Below are 16337 nucleotides of genomic sequence, written 5' to 3' on the forward strand. Positions count from 1 at the left end.
TATTAAAAGAAATGTAAATGAATATCCAAAAAGAAGACTGAATGAACTTTCTAAATATAATGGTCACTTTAATTTGTGTGAGAGGTTTGTGTTAGCCATAGACTGTGTAAAGAAGTGCACGAAGGGAGTGTGACGTCACCCATAGCGTTCGATCTGGTCAAATGAAGCTCACAAGACGAGCAGTTATTTGGAGCTGAGTTCCATTTTAGGAATAGGGATTTATTTACGGACAGCATAGCTCAATAAAAAACACCAGGATCGCGTAGAGCGGGTTAATACGAACATTTTAAGACCAAAATGACAGGGCTCACAGCAGCAGTTCCAGAGAGAGGGGTGACCATTTGTGAATTTAAAGTCAATTGGAGCCAGAGTCGATGGAGCTGGAAACACCCCCATGCTCACTTCCTGTTTGGAATGGCTAGCAGGTTATGTCCATTACAGTTTATGGCTGGGTTGGGCAATTATTTTTTTCCATGGGACCACACGAGAAACAGAAAATACTGTGGTGGACTGGGCCAAAACGCTTAAATTCTGCATAATATTAACTGCATTTCTTTATAAAAAGCAGTAAATAGCATCGTTTGATAAGACTGGTAAGAGTTTATGTTTATGACTAAGCGATGAGCCGGGAGCTGTACAATGCCCAGGTCTGGTCTATGGTGTTAGCTACTACTGTTGTGTTGTTTTCTCTTCTGTGTGTAGTTATTTTTGTAGTAAAACCTGATCGCTTGTTCACCTGTTACCCCTGACGACGCCTCTGGATTCACTTATTTTCAGCTCATGTGGCTGCAGTCTGTGAGCTAAAGGGGTCTAATGAGTGCTTTCCCCACAGTAATGACAAATCCATGCCACTATAGGGGTCCCTGCCCTATAGATGCTCACACGCTCACGGAGAGAGAGATGAGCGCTAGAAAGAGAGGTGGAGAGGAGAGATAGATAAAGAGAAGGAGAGACAAGGTTACCAAGCAGGAGGTAGAGAAGAGAGAAAGAAAGAAAAGCAGAAGGTAAAGCTGGAGGCAAAAAGGAAAGAGAGATGGGGTTTTATACCTGTCACGATAATTACTGTATCGGTTTATTGTTCTGTGTATGATAACTGGAATATATTTTGTGGCTTAATATTTCTCATTGGTGCTTTTTCTTTGCAATAGTGTGGAGATTTTTGCATTATATCATTTTATTTAATACTGCCAGAGTACAATAAATCACTTCTATGACTAATTAAACAATAATTATTTTATATCTCTATTTAAAAAATGTTTTATTGGCATTATCTTGCTTTGTGTCACTGGAATAAGGTAGTTTCAATATCATCGTTTATCTCAGTATATCTCTGTTGCAATATATCATGCCAAAAGGGTGTTACAGAGGGAGAGAAAGAAAAGAAGGAGGGGTGAGAGAAAAAGGGAGAGAAATACAGAAGAGGAGGACAAGGACATTTGGAGGTGGGCATAGAGAGGAACAGGACAGTGTAAGAAAGAGGAGAGAGAAAGACTGGTGTAGAGACACAAATAGATAGATAGAGAGAAGAGGAGACGAGAGAGAGGGAAAAGGAGAGGTGAGAGAGGCAGAGACGAGAGAGACAGAGAAGAAGAGAGGTTAGTAATAGAGGGAGAAAGCACTGGGTGGGCTGGAGTAGAGACAAAGAGAGGAGAGAGAGAAAGACAGAGATGGGAGTGATAGAAAGGAGAGAGAATATTAAAGGAGGAAGCTAGAGATGGGGGCATAAAAAAAAAGATAGAGGGTGCTACAGAGGGAGAGCTAGATAGAGACAGAAAGACACAGCGGGATAGAGAGAGAAAAGGAGAGTGAGGAAGCAGGAGAGAGAAAAACTGGTGGAGAGAGGTAGAAGGATAGATAGAAGTGGTGAGAAAATGGACGAAAAGGAAACGAGAGAGAGAAAGGACTGTGTGGACTGGCGTAGAGAAAAAGAAGGAAATAGAAGAGGAGAGAGACACACACAGATAGGAGAGATATAGAGGAAAGAGAAAGACAGAGAAGAGGGAGAGATAGAGAGGAGGAGAAAGACGACTAAAATCTCAGCTGCACTGTTTCGACTACTGAGTGTGTTTCCACGGCAACTGTAAAGATGCACATTTCTGCTTGTGTTTCTGATTCTGAAACTGCACTTAGCGTGTGTGTTATTATGTGTCCCTGTTTCAACCTTCCTCTATTCTATGGGCTCAAAAGTGAGAAGTTATTGAAATGAGTAAAAGAAAATAACTCAAAGCAAACTAAAAATTACATGTATTCACCATGTTGAGTAATGACATCATTCAAAGTCGATTTAAACTCCTCGAAATGTAACGAAAATATAAGATACAAATATCAAATTATATGTTTGTGTCTTGAGAATTTAAGTACAAAATAGCAGTTTTTATTTGTGATATACTGGTTAATTATAACAAGTTCATCACGTATTGCGTTATTTTCTGATCTATATAATGTTGTACTGCTGTTTCCTTATCAAAAACATACCTGGAGTCGTGTTTTTTTCTATTCCCACATTCCCAACACACAAATTCTTCATATTTAGGCTGAGTTCTCAAACTGAGAACACTCTGTTCCATGTCATGTGGTAAGACAAGAAGTGCTCCACTGGGTTTTTAAACTCCCTACCCCTTCACTAGTATCATATGGATAACTTCAGATTTGGAAATGCCAATCTTTACTGAACTGAAGGTCAAAGGTAGCTGTTAAACTGAAAACTACCACCACATGACATCACAAGGTGGATTACTCAAATATTTATGAATGAAAAAGAACAGAGCAGAACTTCAGATATGTTTTTGAGGAGCTAACAAAACTATAACATGACTTAAAGCTCACAAGAGTACATTTTGCGTAATATATTTAATAATATATAAGCGTAATATGTGTCATTTCACGTATATCCTTAACATATCAGCATACTATTTTAAACATATTTTCATATCTTCTTGCAAGATTAAGTTTAGTATTTCAGTTTTTATGGCTTGCATATTTGTACTTTTTTTCCCAGTGTATTTTTTGTGCTTTCTGGAGTGACTAAGGCCTGAGCGTATGTGTGTGGGCGCATTTTGCAGGCGGTCCTTCCACAGCAGGTTACATGAGGCTCAGACAGCGGCGGTGATAGCACTCTGCAGTCCAAACACACATTTTAGAATCACAGTCACCATGTAGTTTAATGCGCACGCCAGCAACATAAAAGAGTTCAGTTTCTAGCTCAGTACTAATGGTGGAAATGGTGTACTTTGTCTGTTAAGTAATGTTTCACAAAATGCTCTTTGCTTATTATGTGGGTTCACTCTTAGATTTAGAATTGGACTTAGACAAAATTTATCGATCCACAAGGGACAATTACTTGGCCTCAGTAGCTCAGACATCACGATATAATATAATAACAAAGAGTTGTTTTTAGTGATAGAACAATAAAAATATAAGAGAAAGCATCAACATAAATATCAGTTGAAAGAATTAACATGAGACAAGATCTGACGCTGTGCAAGTAGAGTAAAGCTACAAGGCTACACAGCAAAAACTGGAGGGATAAAATTTTAGGGGTTGTTTTTAACACCAAAAGTGTTATTTTAACTATTTGAAAGTTAAATGGGGGTTTGAGTTGGGGTTATTTGTCAGAGTTGATGTGGTTGAGGTTAATTCAACTTCCCTTAATGTTAATTCAACATCCTCTAGTGTTAATTCAGCTTCCCTTAGTGTTAATTTGGCTCCTCCCATTCACCACTTCAAACTCTTGTGAGAGAAGACCAGTTTGAACCAGTTTTGTGCATAATTTTTTCTTAAATTAACTAAAATAAAGTCAAAATAAAATAAAACCACCTCTGTGTGTTGTTTAGCTAAATCAGAATAATTCTACAAAGTGTTATCTGTTTACTCTCAAAACGTTAATATAACTCTAGATTTTGGGGTTAAACAGAAACTTTGGTCCAGTGTCAATTAACATTTCCAAAAATGTTACAAATGAAACAGATTGGAGTTATATACACTCTGACAAAATGTTAAAGTTGATTCTGTGAGAGTCAATTTTAACACTCCACTTTTTGCTGTGTACAAAACTGTTTACAATAAGTGGCTATGACTATGGTAATAAATTGTTCTCATTAGATTTTGTCATGTAATATAATATGATCGTTCCTGCACTAACAATTAAATCAACCATATAATTAATGAAATTGAAAATTAAAATGGCAACCCATAAACCACACAACGGGAGCTCACAACTCCAGCTAGAATATTACAAACTGGGAAAATACAGTGCATATCTGAGTTTTCATAAATTGTTCTTGGGACTTTTTAAGTTAATGTTTTTTTTTTATATAACCTGCTGAAATCTGTATATCCACTAATATATTGCGAAAGTAGAAAAGATGTTGGCATTTCAGTGTACAGTGTATTCATTCAACAACAAGTTTTTATTTTACTTTCAATCTCATGGCTTTAGTAGAACATGGCATCATGCTTTTAAAGGTGTAACTCTTTTAACTGTGTAACTGCTGCAAGCTTGTTTCCATGGAGATATTTTTGGTTTGCATAAAATGTTTGACAGTATGGCATTAGACTCATCTATGTTGCATTTATTCAATTAAGAATATTTTACTGCTCAAAAATAGTATAAAAACATGCATTCCTATAGTGGGTAAGCTCAAGTTTTCACAGATCTAATAGAATTAAATAAGGTTAATGCCATACTGTGGAATATTCTAGACAAGGCAATAACATTTCCATGAAGACAATCAACCAGCGGACCCTTTACCAGAAAGTTACATAGTGCGCCTTTAAATCTGCCTTGTTAAACATAATATACTTTGACTCTTGCAAATGATTTATTTTCTTATACCAAAGCTAACACCAAATAAAGATTTCACAGATTTCATCTTTGAAGTTCAATATTTTGTGTTTTAGCTGATCAATTATACAGCATTGTGAGTCATGATATTTTGCTCCACATTTCCGTGACATGGTGGGATTAGCGTAATTAGGAGTTTTTGGTTGTAGTAGCTGCAGGCTGGGAAGGCCATTATCATAATATTCTCTTTTGAACGTGATGGCATGCAAATACTGACCTTTTGAGAAGAGGCAGACGGAGGCAGGGGGTGAGGAGGGAGAGAGCTTTTTAATAAATGATTATTTCAGCTCGCAGCATAAAGCTTGTGCATTAGATCGGCCTTGGTGATGAAAGCACTCGGAAAATGCACCATCTAAAATCATAAAACCGTCAAAACAGCAGCACAGGCAGATAGCAAAAAACTTTGAAATGGATTTGACCGAAATGCATTTACATCTTCCAGATCTATATTTGAAAACATTGGCCTTAACGTTAAATATTTTTCTTGAGCGTATTACTTCACTTTGGTCCCATTTAGTAGCAGCGGCAGAAGGCCAAAGTGCCCTTTCAGTGTTCATCCAGAGACCTATATTCAGTGACATAAAAAAGGTAATAGCGTTTACAAATAGTTGATGGTGCTTAAAGGTCCTATATTACACAAAATGGACTCTTGTGAGATTTAAGCCATATTATAATGTTGTTATCTCCCCAAAAACATACCTGGAGTTGTGTTTTGTTTCATACACATGTCTGAGTAATCCTTTAGTATTAGTCTGTCTACATCTCCAAAACTCAACATGCTCTATTCCAATTTATGATGTCATCAATCAGTAGTGTTTATATTTTTTAAATAGCTTTTACCTTTTGTTCTATAGGGATTGTACGGAAGCTGAGAGGGGTCACAACAAATGCTGCAACAAATACAAATGCAACAACACAACAGAAAGCCACAACATACCAAAAAAAAGCCACAGCGGAAATGACAGCGGGACTCTATTTGAATGCAAACGCTACAACAAATACAAACGCCACAACACATCAAAAAGCCACAACACATCAAAAAGCCACAATGGAAGTGACCGTGGGACTCTATTTTCCGATGGACCGATCAAGTGGCAAGTGAAGAAGAAGAACTACAACGTGAAACGAATAAATAACGATAAAACAACAGTTGTAGTTCTTCTTCTTCACTTGCCACTTGATCGGTCCATCGGAAAATAGAGTCCCGCGGTCACTTCTGTTGTGGCTTTTTGATGTGTTGTGGCTTTTTAATGTGCTGTGGCGTTTGTATTTGTTGCGGCGTTTGCATTAAAATAGAGTCCCGTGGTCATTTCTGTTGTGGCTCTTTTTTGGTGTGTTGTGACTTTTGTTGTGTTGTCGCATTTGTATTTGTTGCTGCGTTTGCGTTTGTTGTGACCCCTCGCGGCTTCCGTAGGATTGGCAATTTAAAGGCTGAAATTATCCAAATAGTTTACGTGAAGGTGTATGGAGTTTAAAAACATAGTGAAGCACTTCCTGTTTTACCACATCACAAGGTGGAAAAGACTGTTTTATTTTAAGAGAAGAAGAAAGCCTAAATAAGCATGGTTTGTGTGAAACAAAACAAAACTTCAGGTGTGTTTTTGATAAGGAAACCTTGCAGAAAATAGAGTAATAGGAGACTTTTAAATAGCAAAGGTATTGACAGAAAGGAAAAGAACTGAAATATTTCTCACATATCTAAAGCATATTCCTTCAAAATTTCTACAGCTAGGTACTCCTGACCAAGATCTTGTTGAAGAGTGGATCATATGCAAAGAATAAATGAGCAAAAGAGCAAAAAAATCACGCCATAATAACGAAAGAGATATAACAAGACATTTTGACAACATCCCAAATCAATTTCAGGTTCACTGCGCACTCTGGTAAATAATTTTCGTTGGTAACTCTGGAAGGGAAAATGAAATGGAAATCACCAGAAACGACTGATGTGATTTTCTATTATTTCACTTCACAACAGAAGTAAAAATGTCTTCTAGCATTCACAGTCCACGATTCACTTAACTATTTAGGCTGTATTAAAGGTCATCGTCAAATTCAATAAAAATATAACCTGGTTTATTCAAAGTTTTTTTCTTTTATAACGCAAGATTGACCTCCTATTTAAACTGATCTGCACATACAAATTGAATACATAGATGCAAAAGATAATTCAATATTTCCAATTTCAGAAGCAAAATCCTCAATGTTTACTGTGCAGAATGCAGCGCCCTTTGACTTGTAACTGAGCGAATCGGGATAAAGGCATTTGTTGTGTTTTGACCTTTACAGAAGGTCAGGGGGCCCACGGGTGCATCTCTCTATGTGCCCTGTGCTCCTGCTATTACCTCGCTGTGGTCACAAAGCGTGTTTATTCACTTCATGCTGAACCCATAATAGCTGCATATGTCTATTTGAATGTACTCAGATATGACTGTAATCCTGATAACACAAACTGAATAGACTGGGGTAAATAGTGAAGCTGAAAGAAGGCTTTGAATATCTTCTCTCTGTGATGACTGCAAGAGTATAATTTTGTAATTATGTGAGAATTACTCAAAAATCTGCTATAAACAGCTCGGCAAACATTGTAAGATTGTGTATGTCTTCAGCTGTGGCTAGATATTAGAAACATTTGTATTGTTAGTGTATTATTTTAGAAAAGAATAGTGCATATAAATTCCTGTCACAGATACTGAAGAGATTATAACGGTCCTAATGATCGTTCCTCAATGGACTTGTTCCTGTTGTATTGATTGAATGTCTTAACTCAGTTACTGGACTGCATGAAAAAAAAAAAAAACAGTTACACAATTACAATTTAGTGTCACCACAGTTAAAAGAATTTCATTATAATTTACGTTTTTAAAAGTATATTTAAACAGGGGTCTTTGACAAAGCAATCTTAGTGCAATCTTGCATCTTGCAGGTCTAGCTCGCTATTTTGATAGTCTTGAGGAGCTGAAACAGATAAATATTTGTATTTCCTTATATCTGTGTGCAAATGCGTTTCGCTCGTCTCGCCTCTGTCACTTTATCCTCCATTGACTCGCTCATAAATCGTGTGTTGTCAGCCCCATGTTCCCGCGTGGCTGTGCCCAGTCATTGTGAACGTACAGCTGTCAAACTAATATGTGTTTCTGAAGATGCTGAACAAAGACCAGTGTTGCAGAAAACTCTTCCATTTGTTTTAAAATTACAGCACAATTAGCGTCCATTTTCTCTCATTTAAAACCTCTGTAATTCCTAATCCATTGTAATGTGGCCATTACTGGCTCATTTTTTACACTTGCTAAAGTCATTAGTCATTGCTAATTACCATATCGAATCGAGGGGACCAGCCAAGGGAATTCTAATGAGACTTTAGTGCTACCCTTGGATGTGCGGCTGTGAGTTGAGATCATATATCTGAGGATTAACGTCTGAGTCTGATGAGGAGGAAAAGCTCCATTTTTTAGCTGTCTGTGACAGGGAGCAGTTTGAATATCCTTAAGGTGCAGTGATGAGTCCATGAGGCCAATTGAAACTACAGAAATACTGGAGATCATTCCTGAGGTGTAGATGACTGTTCAAATCGATGGTCTGCTACAGACCATTGATTTCGACAAGTTACAAGTTTAGAGGGTGATTTCTTTCTAAATAACTGTCTGGTCTTTGCAGTTAGTAGATTCTAGTGCTCTATTTTAACTTGACAATGAACATAAATTGTAATCAGATTGTTGATACTGATGTTGCAAATTTAAATTATGCTTTATATTGTTGCGTTAATTGGTAATTGTATTGAAAAAGTGAATATAGGATATAACTGTAGATAGGAATGCCATAGCACGCACAGACCCCGCTAAAATCCCTGATTAAATCCATTCATATATAATTATAGAACAATATTCTTACAGTGGTTTGCCTGTACCTTATGAATGCCTCTAAAGCTCATACATTATCATTACTCCCATTGTAAAGCAGTTAAGGCAGACTGAATAATTGATTAATCCTTGCTTTAACAAGTTGAAGAAATTTCAGGGCTACTTGGAAATGTTCCCTCGTACTAAGTAATGGGACAGCTTTACTAATGTTGTGTGAGAGATTGGGGCTGTTAAAATGCATGAGTATACTGCTCAAAGGACGACAGTTCAAACAGAGACCAACAGAGACAAACAGAAGTGAGTTTACCCACCGCTGTGTGCTCCAAACCTCTCATACCAAGGACCACCTCAGAAGATATTTGTCTTTCAAAGTACAGACTGTAATGGACTAAATGAGCACTGGTGAATAAACAAGTGCTAAACTTGACTTGATGTAGACTAAACTAAACCAAGATTTAAACTGGATTTAATAGGACTGCAAAAATCTTTGTATAAATCATGAATAAACCAGGTCTAAATGAGCTCACATCCAGAACAGATAAAGCATTAGATAAAGCATTTAGGTACAGAATGTAACTTTTCTGATAGGTGGGTCCACTACCTGCTGAGGTTACTGCTTTAGATTTTTTTCCACTACGTACTCATGCATTTTTACTCTGAGCTGGGTTTCCTTTCCACAGATCTGACTTCAGTTCAGGTTATTTGCCATTTTCAGTATAAGAAGCACGTTAGAAAAAGGGTGCAAGAAGTTCAGAGTGCACAGCATTTATTCAGATTTAAAAGATCTTAAAACACAGTCCACATAATATAAACAAGAGCCATTAATACGTCATTTAGTCATAGATGCACACGATAAAGTGCCTGCTGCAGCTTTTACGTGCTCTGTTTGGATTGGATAGATAGATAAAACAGCTAGGTCTTGAACAACCTGGACTAATGTTGCACAAATCAGTAGTCTAGTTTAGTTTATGGTCTGTGTTGTGGTGAATGGACGCTGGATGGTTTTGAAGCCAAGGTGAAGGCCACTGTCGACTTGGCCTCCTTCCTTTGTAAAAGCCTGCATCACCGGGAGAGAGCTGCCAGAGAGCGCACGCTGGGAGAGAAATAAATAAAGAAAAAGGGACCATTGAAGGAGAAGGAGGGAGCAGAGAGAAATAAATAAAGAAAAAGGGACCATTGAAGGAGAAGGATTAGACAGCTGTTTACTGCCTCTCTCGGGGGCAGTAGAGGCAAAGCTAAGGAGTTTGTCAGCCCTGGGTCGAGATATCCACTCTAGTTTTTAAATCTGCCATCCCCCTTTTTCTTCACACCAGCTTCAATATGAAATGTCATGGTTGTTTGTGCACCGTAACTTTGACACGTATTTTGCAGCAGTGCGCCGCCCAATCTTGAAGTCTGCAGTGCTACAGCTCTCTTCTAAATATTTTAAGCAGTCTACAATAGTTTTGCAAATCATTCATATCAGAAATATACCTGGAAAATTTATTCAAAAGTAAAATGAACTACAAAAGCTGTACAATCATGTTCAGGGCCAGCACTGATTTAAGCATTCACTTGTGATTATTTGGACAAAGAACATGAGTTTGTGCTGATGGCAGGAATAAAAGGGACTCAAGTTGCCATAGAAACACTGTTTAATATTTCACAAAGATTGAATATTTTTATGGCTTGCAGTTAAATGTGTTTTCTGGCATATTTTTTCAACTCACATAATTGCAAACTTACAACTCTCTGTTTAAAAATAATAATAATAATAATAAGGTCCAGGGCTACACTTTCTTATAACCTGCACCTTAATTATAAGAATGAAAAAGGCTATTATGAACAAATACTTTATTAAAGGTGCAACTTTATGGTCACCTGCCTGTTTCCATGGATATGTCATAGCTCTGCCTGCATTGTTCCACAGTATGACTTTAAACAGTTCATTCATTCAATTACAGGCTCAAAAATGCCAAGAAAAACTGGCATTCTGACCGAGCAGGGTTGCCTCTCCACAGATCTGACCAGTAACTTGCTCAAGTTTGGTCTCCATGAGGATAGAAAGGTTTGATCATAACTATCAAACATTCAGGACAAAGCAATAATGGAGAAAAGAAAATTTGACAGACCCTCCATCAACTTTCAGACACCAGAGCAGAATTTTGCCATCATAGTAAAGCTAACAACAACAAGCATGACAACAGTTCACTTTCTGATTATCGGAAAATAAAATGCTTTTTTAATTAAAAGCAGACAAAACACAGCAGACTTCCTTGACTTCAAGAGCTGCTTAAAAAATATGTTAGTACAAATATAGCAAGACAAATGTTTCTGAAATACATGGGGGAAAAAATCAGGAACAGGGCTTTTAAGGGGTTAGGAATTGGGATATGAATCTTTCTCAATAAACTTTTTCTTCATTATGGATTGTAAAGTATTTTGTCATGCTTTATTCATTGTAATTAGGTATAGTTATTATGAAGTGTGATCTCTTACTGATGATTTAAGGATATTCTGGGAACATATTAGCTTCAAAAATCCCTCAAGATTTGCAGATGTGAGTGAGTTTTGAACTGAATCACTACATATATATCCATCTCCATCCCTCATCTGAACAGAAACAGTCCAAATGCATGTCCACTATGGCTGGGAATCACATTGTTCCTCAAGACTCAATATATGGCTCATAAAATGATATTATCATGATACTGTGATTCCAAATACATTTTAACAACAGTGTTTCTTTGGTAAAATACTAGGGATGTAACAATATCCAAATCTCTCAGTACAATTTTATCACAATATGCATCTCACGGTATGATTTTTATTGCAATATTTTGGAGAAGCTAATATTATTGTAGATAGGACACGCTTCTGCTTTTGAAATACCTTGACAAGATTTTGGTCTGAATTATTTCTGTCATAATTCCAAGAATTCAAGTAAAAAACATATTTCTTCATGTTGTCTGCACTGAAATGAATCATGGGATATGTAGTTTCTGATGTTCATAAGCTGTTGTTACTGTAAAACCATGCATTGGGTTGGTGGGTGGGTGGATGGAAATGTGGGATTGTTTTTAATCGCTGTAAAGCACTTTGTGTTACAGTTTTGTATGAAAAGCGCTTTATAAATAAAGTTTGATTTGATTTAATTTGATAAACAATGTCCTTTCTCTGAACAAACTGTAAAATTGTAGCACTGTCACAAAATAATTTATTAAAATATAGCAAATAATAATAATAATAGTATAGTGATACAGTTGTCCATGATACTGTTTCACCAACTTCAGTATCAGGATATTTCAATATTATAGCCCACTCAAAATGTCCACTCCATATTGGGTCCTGTTCCTCCATTCTAGTGTTAGCTCCTGTCTTTTTACCACAGCTGCTCCTCTTTCGTCATCCTTCCATCGTATGAAAATCCTCTTAAATGGTTCTGTTTTATGTGAGTTTCTTCTTCTCCTAATCCCTCCGTCATGTCCTCACTCTGAGCTGGGAGCATGGAGGTGAAGTGAGATGAAAGGACTTACTGTTTCAACATTTATGTCATTACAATTGCACAAGCCCTGTACTTTTTTCTCCAGTGGTGGAAAATGGAGCCAAACATGAATTTAGCTCCTGGATTCTTTCTAACTAGAGACCCAGTTTAAGTTTCTAAATAATTTGTGTATTTTTTTCCATGCTGTCGGCATTTTAAATAATAAGTATAAAGCCTTGCATAGCTACAAGTACTGCACTTTACCAAATCTCTGTGGTTTTTTTACCCATTAAATGTTATTTTCAAGTTTATTCTCATCTCAAGAGCTAAGCAACTTGAAGTAGCATCAGCATGAAAAATAAGTACACACTTAACCACTAAGATGGCCAATACTTGTTCAAGTATTGCTCTCCACTTCAAATACGTAACTTTTTAAAATATATATCATGAAAAGCACTTAAAATGTAGCAGCTGAAAAAGAATGTTTTGGAGAAAGCATGTTTTGATTTTTTTCACATACGGTAACTATTTAAAGGGCCCATATTATAATATTTTCTGATATAGATATTGCTTTTTCCTCATCACAAACATACCTGCAGTTGTGTTTTGTTTCATTTACACATACACTGTATATTTATCTCAAATGAAAAGCATTTTGTGATGCTGTGTGGTAATACAGCATGTGCTCCACTGTGTTTTTAAACTCTATGCACCTTCACTAGAATCATTTGGATCATTTCAATCCTGAAATTTCCCTACTGATCAAAAGGTGAAAGGTAGCTGTTAACATTAAAACTACCTCTATATGACATCACAAGGTAGAACAGTGCATTCTGAGCTTCTGAGAATAATATTGGGTTAAACAAACGTATGTGAATGACACAAAACACAACTCCAGGTATGTTTTTGATGAGGTAACAAAATTATAACATGGCTTAAAGCTCACAAGAGTCATTTTTTTGTAATATAGGACCTGTAATACTCTCCCATTTTGGTTTTAAGATGGTCCTGATTCTGTATGTGTCAAAAGATCCATATTCCAAATTGCTGGTAGCGTCTTGTCTACCTTAAGAATAACAAGGGATTTGACCCAATATTCTTTTCTAGTACAATTAAACTCAAGTGTTGTCTATGGCTCATTAACCATTAACACACATGTACCAACGAAGCATATTGGCAACTCAAATTGACAGAGCTTTTGTAGAGCTGGTTATCTTGTCTTAGCACATTGGACTAAGCCTGCAGGAGCTGAGTGCATGCCCAGGGAGTGTGATGCAATGTAGGTCAACGTTCTTCTTAGATTGCCTTTGTTGATTGTGTGCATAATTTGCCTGCAGAGGAAAATGCCTTCACTGCAAATACAGATAAACAGTGCAATAAATATACTGCATTTTTCTTATTTTTTGTTTTTAGGTCTCTGTCGGGGCGGATTGTGGGAGGCGTGTGGTGGTTCTTCACCCTTATAATCATCTCGTCCTATACTGCCAACTTGGCTGCCTTCCTCACTGTAGAGAGGATGGTGTCTCCTATAGAGAGCGCTGAGGATTTGGCCAAGCAGACGGAGATCGCCTATGGGACTCTGGACGCAGGATCCACCAAAGAGTTTTTTAGGGTAAAATTTTGAAATAGTTTTGTTCTTGGTGCACTATGTAACTTTTCTGGTGAAGTGTCTGCTTCTGCTTGTCTTTATGTAGATATTATTGCTTTACAGTAATGTTCCAGAGTATGGCATATCACTGTATCTAGTATCTCAAAGAAAATTAGCAGGAGATGCCGTCAACAAAGTTACAGGTTAGATACATAGAGAAGAACGCAAGCTTGTAGAATGCATTTTGGGGGATTATAATGATAACATCTCCAATTAAATAAATGCAAGATTACACGTCTAATGCCACACTTGAATAACAGCGCGTTCACCTCTCCATAGATCTGACCTGTACTTGACCTGATGGTGCAAATCACTTGTCTCCATGAAGAACGATAAGTTTAATCTTATACTGCAAGCAAGGCAAAGCAATAGACACCAAAAGTTACAAAATGCAAAAAGAAAAGTTCACATTTAGCTCATTTTAAATAATCACTACAGGCTGTAGTCACCTTCAACCCCAAAAGTAATCATTCACATACATTATACTAATCTGCAGTGAAGATTTCTATAATGTATCAGTTTTGTTGCCATTTTTTATGTCCCAATAACTCTTCTCTTGTGTTACAGAGGTCCAAGATCGCAGTATTTGAGAAAATGTGGTCGTACATGAAAGCAGCGGACCCCTCAGTGTTTGTGAAGACCACCGATGAGGGTGTGATGAGGGTCCGGAAGTCCAAAGGGAAATACGCCTACCTCCTGGAGTCCACCATGAACGAGTACATCGAGCAGAGGAAGCCCTGTGACACCATGAAGGTCGGTGGGAACCTGGACTCTAAAGGTTACGGCATCGCCACTCCAAAGGGCTCCCCCCTCAGGTAAACCTCTGCCAGTTCACGATGAGCTGATAAAAGCAACACAAGCTTTTATCAAATATCCATCAAGCTTTTTAACAATGACTGTCCACATGTGGCTTTATTCTTTTATGGACATTGTAACTACGCTGTTAATTTTAATGGTTACTATTATGTTGTGAATTTCTGCTCAATTTCACTATAACTTTCTGCATTCATTCTCATAAAATGTCTCATAGCTCATCTTTCTTTTCTTTTGCTTGCATGCTGCATGAAAACTAAGTCAGTGCGATTTAAGATGAAATTTATGACACTCCCCAGCGTGACATACTTCCAAATTCTCTCCTTTAATGTTTTGTTTTTTTAGCATTTTGCAAAAGTAACAATGATCTATGGATCTTTTGTCCTGGCACTAAATTCATAGACTAAAGAGTGGATGTAGTTTCTGACAGAACTGCTGAAAAATATAGTAAAGCTATTGTGAACAAAGTCATTTATAGGACAACAAATTTAAGGTGCACTATGTAGCTGCTTTGGTGGAGAGTCTGCTGACTGCTTATCTGCATAGAGATGATATTAGAATGGCATATAAGATATTTATCTACATGGAGATGAGCAGGCGATGCCAGCAGGCCAAATTACAGGTCACATCTCTGAAAAGGCAAGTCTGCTCACTGTAATAATTCATGTCTTTCAAGGAAGTGTTTTTTTAGCAATAAAACATGTGGGTTTGAATACATGTATACAAGTTGATACGTTTGATGCCATAATGTCCTCCCTGGAGACAAGCAGGTGAAAAGTTCCATAGTGCTCTAAGATGCTGAGCTCCATATTCATAATGACAATAATGAAATTATTAATCTTATAACTAATGATTGGACAACATAAAGTACATTTCTCAAGCCTAGGTCTGTAAAGGATGTTATGTCAGGGAGGGCATCCTGTTTATCATTTTTTATCATTTTATCATAAATTGATATATGAATCACATTCATTTGCTGTTACAACCACTAAAGTTTGAAGTCTAAAGGTGCACTGTGTAACTTTCCTGAAGGAGGGTCCGTCACCTGCTGGCCCGTGATGATGTTATTGCTTTGTCAAAAATATAAAAAATATTCCACAGTACAGCATTAAACATATACATCTTGAATTTATTCAATTAAAGTTGTTGTTGTTTTGTTTTTTTTTGCTCTGAAATACATACATTCTTACTGGGAGTGTGAGCACCTTTCCATAGATCTGACCTGTAGCTTGGTGGTGTGACGTGCATGTTTTTTTTTTTTTGTTTTTTTAATAGAAATAGACAAGCCTAATACCATATCTTGGCACATTCCAGGCAAAGCAATAACATCTCCATGAAGACGAGCAGTGAGCGAACTCTCCACCAGAAAAGTTACACAGCACACCTTTAAAGAAAAGAAAAACAGAGTGTCACAACTTTCACCAAAATGCTCTGGCATAAGCATGTGTTGTATCTGACTAGAGCCTGGCCTTATGTGGAAAACTGGCCTTTCAATAACTAACCCGTACTTCAGCTTTCCTTGTTAAAATGATACTGCTTTGAAACTGAGACGTCCCCATTGAAACACAATATGTAAATGTGCTTCTTGAAAACGGATTAGAGCTCAAAGCACGCATCCCATATGGCCACTTCTCCACTTCAGACCAGCCTCGCACCTTGAAACCTGCTGAGTTACATTGGTACTTGGCACACCAACTGTATTAATTAATG

General features: G+C 37.1%; 1 protein-coding gene across 5 annotated transcripts in view; it reads left to right on the forward strand.

Moving 5' to 3' along the window:
- Positions 1–16337, forward strand: part of gria1a (glutamate receptor, ionotropic, AMPA 1a) — a 130950-nt gene that overhangs the window by 99459 nt on the left and 15154 nt on the right. For all 5 annotated transcript variants that reach the window (XM_020927322.2, XM_055159102.1, XM_055159103.1 and 2 more), the window contains 2 exons: positions 13580–13778; positions 14382–14629. In XM_020927322.2, the coding sequence (XP_020782981.1) occupies positions 13580–13778; positions 14382–14629 (447 nt within the window). The remainder of the gene's footprint in view (positions 1–13579; positions 13779–14381; positions 14630–16337) is intronic.

Source organism: Boleophthalmus pectinirostris, unplaced genomic scaffold (assembly GCF_026225935.1).
Source record: "Boleophthalmus pectinirostris isolate CB_2022bp ecotype Guang Dong unplaced genomic scaffold, ASM2622593v1 HiC_scaffold_23, whole genome shotgun sequence".
NCBI classification, from domain to species: Eukaryota; Metazoa; Chordata; class Actinopteri; order Gobiiformes; family Gobiidae; genus Boleophthalmus; species Boleophthalmus pectinirostris.